The following is a 14,522-nucleotide window of genomic DNA, read 5'->3' on the forward strand; positions in this document are numbered from 1 at the left end:
GAGGGGAGAACTCAGAATGAATATATGAACTATAGTCATAAAGCATGAATTACTGTAACTCCTTCACGAACCCAGTCAGGAAGGAATTTATTTATAATGTAAGTGCTTGTGACTTATGGTAAATTACAATGGTCAAATGCAGGCGGTTGTGTAAAAGATGGGGAGCTTGTCCTAAGAGGGAGGAGCATAAGTATATATATTTGGCCAATGAATAGCAAGCGCTCTAAACAGAAAGGACTTGTGAAGAGAGAGATGTTACGTCTATGTTGTAAAACCTTGCGAATGTGCTTTGAGAGGACCATCCTGCTGCAAAACATATTTCTTGTAAGGACACACCATTCATCCATGCCCATGAGCAGGCCGTGCCTCTAGCTGAGTGTGCTTTAACACCAATTGGGCAAGTCTTACCTATGACTCATAAGCCAGGGCAGTGCCAGTGAGGCAGCAGGTATGGGGCTTTTAGCTGGCTCGAAACAGAGCGAGGGCGAACTGGCTGTGATATACTTCGTTTGGGCATGAAGTGTCTCATAGTGTGTGACTGCCGAGTCGTGAAGTAACGCTTAGCAAACTTATTCACAGAGCCACCAAATAGGCCGGCTGGAGACACTGGAGCATCCAACAGAGTGGCTTTTTACTTATCATTCATTTCTGTGAAGGTCAGCCATATATGTCAATCCAGAACAGCCAAGGTGCCCATGGACTTGCCAATGGCCTGCGCAGTGACTTTTGTGGCATGCAGTGCGAAGTCTGTAGCGGTGTGGAGCTCTTTGAATGTCTCTGGATCGAAGCCTTGCTCGTCCATTTGCTTGAGGAGCTTGGCTTGAAATACCTGGAGCACTGCCATTGCATGGAGTGCTGATCCAGCTTGTCCTGCTGCTGAGTAAGCTTTTCCCACCAGTGCGGACGTTTGTTGACACGGTTTGGAAGGATGTATGGGGCGTGATTTCCATGCCCTGTTACTCGCTGGGCAGAGGTGTGCTGCTACCACCTCCTCCACAGGGGGTAGTTGGGCATAACCATTTTCTTCCCATGATCCACATTAGAGAGGCTGGCATCACTGCGCGAGCGTGCCGAGAAGGGCGTGCGTCAGGACTTAGACAGTTCCCCATATGCGTATAAACGCAATGTCAAGTGTACTGAGTCGTAAGGGAACTGTGTAGGTGGTCCTATAATATCAAAACCACTGATATACTGTATATGCCAACCCAGCATATACAAGGTGTCAACTCCTCCCATCTAGTGGTTCAGAATGGTTTTGAACTGATGTCAGGCTATCTCTGTACGTATGGCCATTTCACAGGGTTATAGTGAAAGGCACACTTTCAGAGAAACTACTCTGTCATTGCATTATGGTACATTGCCAGTTGAATGCTTGATCACAACCATCTCAGCCATCTGGATGGTAGCTAGATAGTCCCTTTTGAACAGAACCCTCTGTTCTTGATTAGTAACTACTGAGTGCAATGATTGCTTGTGAATCGTCTGCAAAGACAGTTCATGCATTCTCAAAACAGGCCTCTCCTTGTTCTTATAGGGAAAGCGAATAACAAATCACATTGAGCCACTAGGGAGCAGCAGATTCCACAGTCAGACAGTTGCATGCTGTCAAGTGCCCCAGATACCCATTTAAACAGCATGCATGTCAAATGTTCCTCACTTCAGTGTGATAATGAGTAAATGAGGAGCTGTCGGTCTATGAGTCTAACTTTGTTGATCTCAAAATTGCTTCCCTTGGGGGGTCCACATTAATGAATCCGATATTTAATTCATGACATATTCTGCTGAGTGCATGATTATGCAAGGTTTGTTACACATATGCGGTAATTTTTGTTAATAATGACCGTATCCACCATTGTGGACTTTACTTAAATAAATAAGTAAATCAAATAAAGTGGGCACCAACAAGTGAAAGTGGTTGGATAAGAAGTAACCCCAAATTCATTTTCTGTGTGTACAATCAGACTTAATTGGGTCATTCTTAAAGGAATGTTCCAGATTCAGCACAAGTTGAGCTCAGTCGACAGCATTTGTGGCATAATGTTGATTTCCACACACACACAAAAAAATATTTCTTCTCATCCCTCGTAATTTAAAAAAAGGCACTGAAAATAAAGGTGAATGGGGCCAATCCATAAACGTTAAAATACACACAGTTTTGAAAGTATAACTACAAGAGGTAAACATTATACATGATAAAGTGATTTTAGTGTGATAAAATAGTGTGAGGTTTACAGTTATAACAGCCTTACGTTGTCATGACTACAAAGTTGTAATATTAGATATAACTTTACACAGAAACGTTTGGTAATCAATCTATTACAACCAATCTAAAATCATGTTAACGTGTAATGTTGATGTCTTGTGGCTATACTTTTGAAACTACTTTTTGTATGTATTTTAACGTTTATAGACTAGCCCTATTCACTTCCATTTGCAAGTGCCTCACTGTAATCATAATTTTTCCTTTTTTTAATTAACGAGAGTCAAAATAATTTTTTGCGGTACTTAAAATGATGCCACAAATGTTGTCGATTGAGCTTAACTTGTATTGAACATTCCTTTGAGGCCATCTTTTTATTTAACCCATTGCCACTTTGTTTAATATTTTGTTATCTCATGCAGTGACATTCATATATTTTTAAGTGTGGCATAAGTGTCCAAATACTGTTTATGGAAACAAATCGAGGATTTGTGCTTATGAGACTTTCTATCTTATAAGACTCTGCTTTCTCTATCAAAGAGCTATTGAGAAAAGTGTGCATCAAAGAGCAGTGCTGAGATGAGCTTAATACATACAGACAGCTAGTTTTTCTTTTAGTCCATTAGATTCTATTGGCTTTGCTGAACTTGTGGGGGAAAAAATGTAGCAAAGCAATACATTTGTCAAAACTCCATGATGTGTAACATTGAGTTTCGTTTCCCTTCCATTTACTGAGAGTCTCCATTGGCCTGTTCTTCTTATTGACAGGTTAAACGTAATCAAAGCCTTGAGGGCAACTGAATTATCTTGTGCACTCAATCAAGTGCTGAACCAGAGTGAAGTTTGATGAAATACTGTTATTATTAGTAAAAGTTCATCTTCTTCAGACAGGCTCATATGGTATGCATTTCTTTCCCAACACAACAGCTGACTGCAGTGTTTGCGTGTGTGACAGTTTGCTGATAGCGCTAAATGGGAACAGCAGATCGCCAATAACGTTTGATCAGCTTTTACATCTGCCCGTAGTGTGGATCCCTGCAGATAATGAGGTTTCACATTCCACAAGCAACCACTTCAGCACTGTATCACCCTGTCGGAAATTAACACTAGGCAATCCATCATTCCAAAAGAGAAACATACACTCAGGTTAAAATACACAGATAATGCAGATTATAAATGACATTACCCGCGTCTCTGTTAAAGCTGTGTAGGGTTTAAATATCTGGCATTAAAAATGACAAAACAAACAAATAAAATAGATTTTTTTTTTAATGTCATTAAAATGTAATTTTTTAATGTATAATTAAAGATCCCATTAAATCACTTAAGAAGCACAGTTTTCTGCCCTGTGTTGACATACTTTCAGCTGAAACAGTAAGTTTGGGCAGGACATTTTGAAGGGCTTGATCCTTAAAAAAGCTAATTGCCTTTAGTTACGTCACAGACATTAAATATATTTTGCTACTTGCTGACATTTTGCAGGGGGAGGGACATTCTTTTTCTAGAGAGTATTTAATTGAACAAAGATCTGTGTAGTGCAGGATGAATCATCAATATTTTTGTTCAGTTTGTCTCGGAAAATAAAGACAGTAAAATTTAAAAGGACATCCTTTTATTTATGCTTAACAACTATGACTTTTCTTGTTCAAACTGTATTTATTTACAACTGCAGTGAAATATAATGGACATTTATGCATCTGTTATATAAAAGTGTCAAATTCTACAATGCCAAACAAAAGATTATATCAGACACATATATTGTCAAAGATACATTATGATTTTTGCAAATACACAATCCATTTGAGACGTATATTATTGCAGCTGAGATATTTAAGGCAAAAACAGGTCAGCAATAGAATATGAATGAATGCACAATATAGAATAGGTTATTATAATACACAAAAACACACACTGTACCAAAACACAACAACTTAAGCCACCACAATGAATACTGCACTTACATATACACAATAAAAAAGCATATATAACACAGATAAATGGAGAGTAAAACAACTGGTCCATTTTGATCACACTACTCTCTTCCGAACCCCAATAGCTCACTTTGCAAAAAATCCCAAAGCAAGGCCAAAGGTCAGTCATAGGAATCTAAAATGGTCCCTTCTGTAAGAGTCATATAATGTCTTCTTGTAGTATATGGTATGCATTTGGATGGAAAGCACACTGAATATAGAAGGTCTCTCAAACTGAGAATGACAGTCATCATGCCCATTCTGTATATGTGGCGTTTGTTTTCTCTACTGTTCATTTTTTGTCCTAATGTTTAGTAAGGGTAATGCTTCTGTTTCTTCCCTGCGAAACAAGCCATCCATGTGCACAGCAACATGGCCACCACGGCCCCTGCCCCGGTGCAGTAATATGCCCATCCGATCTCACAAGAACCTGAAATAGACACAGAAATGCAGTTACTGGAAAGCATAATCACAAACACAAACAGACTATGCTTGCATTATATAGTAAGTCTCTCTATCAGGGTTGTGCAAAATTCAGGATATAAGAATTGAAAATGAAAGAAATCAAAAAAAATTATTGGCCACACCCCCACTACTGAATTGTAATTTATAGAAATTGAACAAAACGTACTAATAATTTCTTCCTGCTCACTGCAAAAAGGGTGTTTGTTGAAACCAAGCTGCCAAAACGACTTGTTCTCTACTTCCTCCACAATGTGATGTCACACTGTGGTAGACATTTGCATCTGACCGCCTCCACAACAACACATCAATGCCTACTTTACCTCCATTAGACCCAGGCCCACCCAGAATATTAGTGATTCATTTTTTACTTCCAATATATATTTATAAAATAATTAAACAATGCATAAATTCTGCTTTCTGAAAGTGTGAAAGAACTGTTTGAATGCGCCACTTTTCTACTTTTCTGGAAACATTTGGCCCATCCATTTTCACTGAGGCCCACCCAAAAGTAATTTCCTGGCTATGCCCTTGCTTTACCTTATCACTTCCATAGCCCTGCCCAGTAGTGGTGAGCAGTGAGATGGCAAAGAGAGAGCTGGTCTGTCAAGAGCAGAGAGCCAATCATAACAGAGGGAATTTACTGTAAATTCTTAAAGGAGTGGCAGCACAAAAAACATTTCTGACAGATGGTCTGAATGAGGGTGGAAAATAATCATGTTTTATAAATATATGACTGTTTATTTATTATTTGGTGCAAAACACTTATTTTATAAGTGAACCTCAAGGAACTTATTAAAATAAAAAATAAAAAGTGCATATCATTTAATTCAAGTTCAGCAATTAAATTGGACTTTAAAAGGCATTCTCAGTTTACTTTTCAATTTCATTCCATTTTAATTTTATTTCCTAATATTTAAATTTAAATTACAATTATGCATCCTATTTGCAACCTCATTTCAAATTCAGCAACTGAATTGTAATTTAAAAGGCATTTTCACTTAAATTCTGAATGGTGCAAAACCCTATTTATGTGCATGACATACCAAGATCAAACTGGTCGGAACTGTTGCTGCAGGTTTGTCTGACCTCTTCACTGTCCCACCCTAATGGGTACAGGGCACATCCAGATCCAATCAGCAAACCTGCAAAGAAAGAGAGACATTAAGAGGACAAATAAACTGTCGGTGCGCAAGAGAAATTGAAGACGACTAAGAGAGCTCACACAGTTTCCTGGTGTGTGAGGAGAAGAGTAATATCTAAAAAAAAAAAAAAAATTAAAGCCATAAAAAGCAGCACTTCACATTATTTTATCTTATGTTTCAAAGCTATTATTTGCTTTACTGAAAACAACGCAGATCATTAGCTCATTTTTTTCCCAATAGTTGACACAGATACTCCATCACAAACAAATGCAAACACACACCTCCGCACAGATGATAAAACACAAATCTTGTTTTCATCTAAGCTCAAGGCCCAAACAGCCATGAAAATACGATAATGAATGCAGCGAGTGCTTATATTTATGAGCAAGTATCTTGGGAATTCTTTCATATTTTCTCTTTTATGTTTTTACGAATTCAGCAGAAATAAACGGGCATGTAATTCCCTCAAGAAAAATAGTAAATTGTGGTTTGATTATGGCATCTCCCATCTACAGGGCACTAAATCCCTGATAAAATGTTAAAACAATACAAACCAAAACAACAAAAACGAAAGGATGGTAAACAATATACCTCTTAGCATTTAAACTGATGCCTTCTATTATGGTTCATATTTGGTCTTTGCTTCAATTGGTAAAAAACTAAGTTTATGGACAGAGCCATAAAGACTGTAGAACCTTAGAAGCAAATTGTTCACATGTTCCCAAGAAAAGCACCTATGTGACAGATATTTTACAGTCAGTCTGTCATTATGTCAAAGCAAACCCCTTCAGAATGATCCAATACCATTCTCTTGGGGTTTATTTTGTAATATTGACAGGCTGACTGTACATTACAACACTTATTACATGGCTACCTACCAAATAAATAAATAAATAAATAAAAGGGCATGAAATATTGATTAGAGTTGAAGTTATTGTGATAAGGGAGAAGAAAGAGATTGCACTGTGATTCGAGAGATTATTACAGCTAGGAAATTGGTTGCCTGGGACAACCATCAATTATACAGTTTACCTGTCATCATACAAAAATATTGACTGTAGAATGCTGTAATTAGTCAATCAGAACCAAGTATTCTAGAGACCCAAGTAATCAAACATGACAACTGGGAAAAATGTGAGCTGAAGCACCCTAATCCTCAACAAGCGGGAGAGAGTGCGATTTTTCCGGCACAACAGAGCTTCTTAGTTTTCAATCGTACTTTTCCTGAATCAAGTATGCATACTATGTGTATGAGGTAATGTTCAGTTCGCCCTGTGTTCAGTTACAATAATTGAGTCAGGTCCTCAGATGTTTTTGGTAATGACAGAACAGAACATTGAACCAAGGGGCACTCCCACAATAACAAACTAAAGCCCTGGCTGACCGAGGATTGGTTTATTGTTTTAGAAAGAAGCTCTTTCAGATATATTTTCTATATATATATATATATATATATATATATATATATATATATATATATATATATATATATATTAGATATACTGTAATTTGATTGATAGTAAAATCTTTGATTGGTTGAAATATACTAATTACACATACTTTTTATTGAGGTTGTTTTTTAATTCATCCATCCATTTGATCCATTACATTTTTGGATATAAAATGACTTGATTCCAGCGTAAGTTTTTCGGCACAAGTACTTCTGTAGGATGTGCATGTCAAAATGTTTTTATCTTTAAAATTCTTCAAATGCCTCATTTTTCCTCTCCATTTCCTCCAAAGCGGGACTGAAAATGCATTACATTGAGTCAGGCACTTATAAAAATGACATTCTACTACAGTTCAAAAAGCTTTTTGCAGACGAATAGAGAGGGAGAGGAAATAAGCTTTTATGTTATTTTATTTAGAAGCAATCAAAAAAGTTTTGATTAGTTTTACTAAATGAGTATCAGTATGTTGATATTGGGCGAGTTTGTATGTATGTGTGAGTATATGTGTGCATGCAGAAATCAAATGAAAATGAACTCCTGCAGAATGCAGCACCACACTCAGTTAGCCTTGACCTTTGCTCCTGCAGGGTCAAAAAGCATGCGGGCGATGCAGGCGATGGCCTAGATAAGTTTCTATCAGGGTCCTAGAGTTCTGAGTACAGCAGTTCTTCTAGTTATTTGAGATAAAAGAAAGGACTGCTGCCATACTGTGACAGGAAAAAGTTATTTAATCACAGAAAAAGTTAGAAACATTGAAAATCCTATAAATTTAATAAGATAAAGAGATAGCTATTCAGACACTAATAAAAACTTATTTTTAAGATTCAGTCAACAAGCATCCCCTAAACACTGCAGTATGTAGTGTTTTTTGTAGTCGGTTTTGTTACAAACACTTCTTACCTTTTTTACCTTGGAATTTTGGTAGAAAGTAGTACTAAAAAACTATACTTGTTATGTAGAGCATTCCAGTTAAAATGCATACTCACAGTGCCTGCTATAATCATGCACTAGCATACACTACATTAGAAAACACAATGTATTCTAGGAAGCACTACTAAACTAGTTTTACTAGATCATGTGCACTAGAAAAACATACAACAAAACTGGCATGCACAAAGTGTATAATAGGTAATGTTCACTACTAAAATAAGAATGCAAATCTAGTATTCACAAGGTAGTTTGCCCTTCATAGTGTAATATATAACTGATAGTATACACTATGTAGTGTACACTGAGAATAAGTATGCACTTTTGGTAATAAGCAGTAGTATAAAAATTGTTAATATACTTTTTAGAGCATTCTAGTTGAAGTGCATTCTAGTAGTGCCCATACTTGTTATGCAATAGTATCCACTACAATAGGAAGCATACACTACAAAACACAATGCTCACTAAGTAGGGTGCACTACTAAGCTAGTATTCACTAGACTGTGTACACAACAAAAACATACTACAAATCTAGTCTGCACTAAGTACTGTATAATAGGTAGTGTGCTCTACCAAATTAGTTTTCAGAATATGGCAAAAAAAATAAAATAAAAAAACAATATAAAAGTAATCTATTTTATTAGTTCGCTGTGATCCAAATCTTCAGGTAGCTTTGTATGAGGAATAAACCCAAATTCAAGCCTTTTATTCAGCGATCTCCATCTCCATCCACCGTAGTGCCTGTCGTAACCCACATTGGTTTCGTTTTCATAATTCAAAAATGGCCACCTCAAGAAGCATTACGACACGGGTTTTACGGTAGCGATTTCGAATGCTCTTTGGCTGTCACGTCTGTCTCGTGACTAATTGCGACATGTCATGTTCCGTCATGTTTTGGTTTGAATGAAACTGCTCCTTCATAGAGTGAATCAGAAAAAGATTTCCAGCGATTAATAACTTAAATTCCACTCCGTACCTTGTATGCCGGCTGGGAGCATAACGGATTCAGCGCTCCGCCCTTTGGACTATTTTGTACTGGATTTACAGTGGTGTGAAAAAGTGTTTGCCCCCTTCCTGATTTCTTATTTTTTTGCATGTTTGTCACACTTAAATGTTTCAGATCATCAAACAAGTTTAAATATTAGTCAAAGATAACACAAGTAAACACAAAATGCAGTTTTTAAATGAAGGTTGTTATTATTAAGGGAAAACAAAATCCAAACCTACATGGCCCTGTGTGAAAAAGTGATTGCCCCCTAAACCTAATAACTGGTTGGGCCACCCTTAGCAGCAACAACTGCAATCAAGTGTTTGCGATAACTTGCAATGAGTCTTTTACAGCGCTGTGGAGGAATTTTGGCCCACTCATCTTTGCAGAATTGTTGTAATTCAGCCACATTGGAGGGTTTTTGAGCATGAACTGCCTTTTTAAGGTCATGCCACAGCATCTCAGTAGGATTCAGGTCAGGACTTTGACTAGGCCACTCCAAAGTCTTCATTTTGTTTTTCTTCAGCCATTCAGAGGTGGACTTGCTGGTGTGTTTTGGATCATTATCCTGCTACAGAACCCAAGTTCGCTTCAGCTTGAGGTCACGAACAGATGGCCGGACATTCTCCTCAGGATTTTTTGGTAGACAGCAGAATTCATGGTTCCATTTATCACAGCAAGTCTTCCAGGTCCTGAAGCAGCAAAACAGCCCCAGACCATCACACTACCACCACCATATTTTACTGTTGGTATGATGTTCTTTTTCTGAAATGCGGTGTTACTTTTACGCCAGATGTAATGGGACACACACCTTCCAAAAAGTTCAACTTTTGTTTCGTCAGTCCACAGAGTATTTTCCCAAAAGTCTTGGGGATCATCAAGATGTTTTCTGGTAAAAATGAGACAAGCCTTAATGTTCTTTTTGCTCAGCAGTGGTTTTCGTCTTGGAACTCTGCCATGCAGGCCATTTTTGCCCAGTCTCTTTCTTATGGTGGAGTCATGAACACTGACCTTAACTGAGGCAAGTGAGGCCTGCAGTTCTTTGGATGTTGTTGTGGGGTCTTTTTTGACCTCTTGGATGAGTCGTTGCTGCACTCTTGGGGTAATTTTGGTCGGCCGGCCACTCCTGGGAAGGTTCACCACTGTTCCATGTTTTCGCCATTTGTGGATAATGGCTCTCACTGTGGTTCTCTGGAGTCCCAAAGCTTTAGAAATGGCTTTATAACCTTTTCCAGACTGATAGATCTCAATTACTTTCTTTCTCATTTGTTCCTGAATTTCTTTGGATCTCGGCATAATGTCTAGCTTTTGAAGATCTTTTGGTCTACTTCACTTTGTTAGGCAGGTCCTATTTAAGTGATTTCTTGATTGAGAACAGGCGTGGCAGTAATCAGGCCTGGGTGTGGCTAGAGAAATTGAACTCAGGTGTGATAAACCACAGTTAAGTTATGTTTTAACAGGTGGGGCAAACACTTTTTCACACAGGGCCATGTAGGTTTGGATTTTGTTTTCCCTTAATAATAACAACCTTCATTTAAAAACTGCATTTTGTGTTTACTTGTGTTATCTTTGACTAATATTTAAACTTGTTTGATGATCTGAAACATTTAAGTGTGACAAACATGCAAAAAAATAAGAAATCAGGAAGGGGGCAAACACTTTTTCACACCACTGTAGCTATGTTTTGGAATAAATTATTGTGATTACATTTATCTACCAGTTACGTTTTTTATATGGTTTAGATATTTTTAGGGGTAGGGTGGGATTAGCGACTGTAAAATATATATAGAATTAATATATTTTATTCCAAATTATATTTTATTAAAATTTTATTAAAATTTGTATTAAAATTATATTAAATTATATTTTTATGTGGTTGAAAAGTGGTTATGTTTAGGGGTTGGTGTAGAAAATGTTATTTTATTTTATTTTGTTTCAATATATAATAATTAATTGATATAAATATATTTATAATGAATTAGTGTATTTCAAATATATTTGTAATGGATTTGTTAATATTTTATGTCTCTAAAGCTGTAAATATGTAAACGTTTACGTTTTGGATGCTTTCAAAACGTCCATATTGTACGTTTTAGCGTCTATCTAAACATAAACATGTATGTTTAAATGTTACAATTATTAATGTACAAATAGCTACGTATAATAATGACATCAGGCTGGATAATAAATAGTTTGTGTTTGCTGGTCAAATAAGTGGGAAAAAAAACATGTCCGCATTTGGTCCGCTTTGTAACGTTCGCTGGCATACGTTCCGAGGTTGTCCGCATTTGGTCCGCTTTGTAACATTCGCTGGCAGACGTTCCGAGGACATTCCGAACGTTCGCTACAAGTCCAATTTTCGTCCGGGCCAGAGTATGCGACCGTCCCTATATCATCCCAGCTAACAAAAAAAGGTCCTCAGAATGTCCCCTAAATGGCCTCTGTGTACGTCCCCTAAACGTCCAGAATGGACGTCCTGAGAATGTCCCCTTGAACGTCCGGAGGACGGCAAGAGGACCCTACACATGGATGTTTGTGGGACGTTCGTAGAGGCCATTTAGGGGATGTTCTGAGGACCTTTTTTTGTTAGCTGGGATCTGCCATGCCCCTTTCCTCGAATTCGTCCAATGGGATTGAAGCAGTACACAAGCACTGCGTGAAAAGTTACAAAAATTAGCATGTGCACGACCGTGAAACACTTAAAAAATAAGGTAAGGATGACAGGGGAATGTTAATTAATATTCACAAGAAAAGCGCTAACTGATTGATCAGTGACACATTCTGTTCACCTGCCATCCGACGTTTCTGAAATTAGCTTGTGGGCCACATGAAATGAGGTGGCGGACCGGATTCTGATAAATCGTGCACAGTAAGACAAGGGATGCTTATTAAAAAAGTATATCGGGTCAATTTGGATTTCATGTTAACTAAACATTAAATCGCACAGGCAAACCACTTCTCCTTATATGGAAAACAATGAAGTGACAAAGTAAGCCGTATTCTAAGAATGTGCTTAAACAACTGTAGTTAATGTTCACGACAGCAGATGGCCACTGTCAACACTACACAGCACTCATGCAGCCTAAAAACACCTCAAATGACAGCGCTAAGACGGCTCTTTGATGTAGACACTAGACAGGACAGCTGAGACAACCGTCTTATCACTAAGAGTAACACCTCTGATTGCCACTAACGCAAGCACTTTTCAGCGAGTTCGCACAGATAGGGGGTTCTCATGGCTTCTCAAGAGTTTGTTTCCCCATGAACAAGGCATGCTGTGAAATGGAGGAAGGGACAGCAGTGCAGTAGCAACCAGCAATGCAGATTCAAACAGCCTTCAAACAGCTTTTAACTGAACATGAAATCAAAATGAACTCTATTTACTTTATAAATGCACGTTCGGTCTTCTTGTGAATGTTATTCCAAATGATCCAGTTGCACATGGAAATATGTCACATTGCATGCAAAATTAGTTGTGAATAGGTCACAGGTAGGAGTTTTCTTTATCTTTCATAACCTAAGATGAATAATTTGAACTTTACATCTCACATCAAATACAATAGAGCTCATGGATTCAGTAAACACTCTAGCACATAATGATAAGACGGATCTCTTATCCCGACAGCCTACAAGAGTCTAAAAACATTCCACTTTAGTCTCCACTGCAATCAGTCACCTCATCCTCTCTGTCTAGTCAAACTCTTATGTCAAAAGTGTGGGGGAATTCACATCAAAGGAATATGGAAATGGAGGTCTGCAGATTCTAGTTTTTACCAGTTGTGTGGCAATTCCCTGCTGCCACGTTTGATTCCCATGACCGTTCCTCTGGAATTGGGCAGCATAGGAAATAAGTGATACTCTATATAAAATGCTAGTTCACCCAAAAATGAAAATTCTGTCATCTTTTACTCAACCTCAAGTTCTTTTAACTCCATTTTTCTTTCTTTCATGAAACACAAGGAGATCTTGGGCTGTTTTTAATACAACTAAAGTGGATGATGATTTATACCACCGAGCTCCAAAAACGACCACAAAGTATCATTAAAATAGTTCCTACGACTCGTCTACTATATTCCAAGTCTTCCGAAGTAGGCGCACAAGTCATATAGACTACATTTTTTTTTTTTACCTTTTTGAAGCCTGGCTGTATAAATCACTATGTATTTTTTGTGTATATATATATATATATATATATATATATATATATATATATATATATATATATATATATATATATATTGTTTGTATGTGAAAGAGCAGCTCAGACATTCTTCCTTAGATTTTCACAAAGAGAAAACGGATGACATTAGGCTGAGTAAAATATGAAAACAACATTTTCTGGTACAAGGACAGCTGTTGCATTTTACGAAGTCATTTCTTCTGAAATGAAGACTAATTTTAAAATCAAAATATATATACAGAAATTGGGTACTTTGAAAGTCATCTACAAGTTTAAGGCTTGTGGAAAGTTATACTCTAGGTTCAAAATTTTGGTATTACCACTTAGCATCAATCATCTTCTGCTCTTCTGTACCATTTGGCACCGGGCTGGCAAGAAATGTCAGACACCTAGCACCTCCCTTTGATGTCAACATAAATCTGCCTCTCTTTATTAAGCCTTTGGCAGGCTACCATGGGTTCTGATTGAGAACAAAACCCAGCTGATTCTCATTTCAACATTGAAATCCATTATTCCACAAAAGTGTATTTCGCTGCCCTGACATAACCGTAATTTTCTAAGAAGGGAGAAAATTATACAGTGCTGGTGGTTCTTATAGGGCTTTGGTATAGTTTATCATAGAGCTCTTTCATGACCTAGATGTCTGGCTCCCTGCCTGCTCTCTTGCTCTCTCTTGCCCACCAACTCACACTCTCTCTATGTTTCTCTGGAAAATATGCACTCCAAGGTTGGGAAGGATGAAGAATACTGCTGCATTGGCTCAAAGATGAGCCTCCTGGCCTGATCATTTGTTTCAAGAGCTCAGATATCTTGGACTGTACTATTACTGGACTAGACAATACTTTTTCCTATTGATAAAATATTTTCTGCTGATTTGATGATTACAGCAATAAATTCACTTAGCTTAGGATCCTAATGCCATAGTCAGTGCAATGTAGGTTTATACAATACAGATTACAGACCACTGAATGTATTTAAGTAAGCGCTGTCAATTGATAAAAATGTAATCTAAATTATTACATGATTAATCAATCACAATTAACCACATGTCAATATTTGCTGAGACAAGCCTCCAAATTAAGCTGCCTCTCAGTGTGGTTTGGCGAGGTGTGTATGATTAAACATGTCAATTTTTTTTTTTATAATTATGTTTAATAAATTAACGTGCTAAATTGACAGCACCAATTTAAGTATAAAAA

At 37.3% G+C, this 14,522-nt stretch overlaps 1 protein-coding gene across 1 annotated transcript in view; it reads right to left on the reverse strand.

Annotated features, from left to right (window-relative positions):
* Positions 1–3,602: 3,602 nt before the first annotated feature.
* The window catches only part of lhfpl6 (LHFPL tetraspan subfamily member 6), a 40,318-nt gene continuing 29,398 nt past the window's right edge, over positions 3,603–14,522 (reverse strand). The window contains exons 3-4 of the mRNA XM_051684441.1: positions 5,679–5,777; positions 3,603–4,600 (exon numbers count right to left, since the gene is read on the reverse strand). Of these exons, the coding sequence (XP_051540401.1) occupies positions 4,482–4,600; positions 5,679–5,777 (218 nt within the window). The 3' untranslated portion in view covers positions 3,603–4,481. The remainder of the gene's footprint in view (positions 4,601–5,678; positions 5,778–14,522) is intronic.

The sequence above is a fragment of the Myxocyprinus asiaticus genome, chromosome 42 (assembly GCF_019703515.2).
Source record: "Myxocyprinus asiaticus isolate MX2 ecotype Aquarium Trade chromosome 42, UBuf_Myxa_2, whole genome shotgun sequence".
NCBI classification, from domain to species: domain Eukaryota; kingdom Metazoa; phylum Chordata; class Actinopteri; order Cypriniformes; family Catostomidae; genus Myxocyprinus; species Myxocyprinus asiaticus.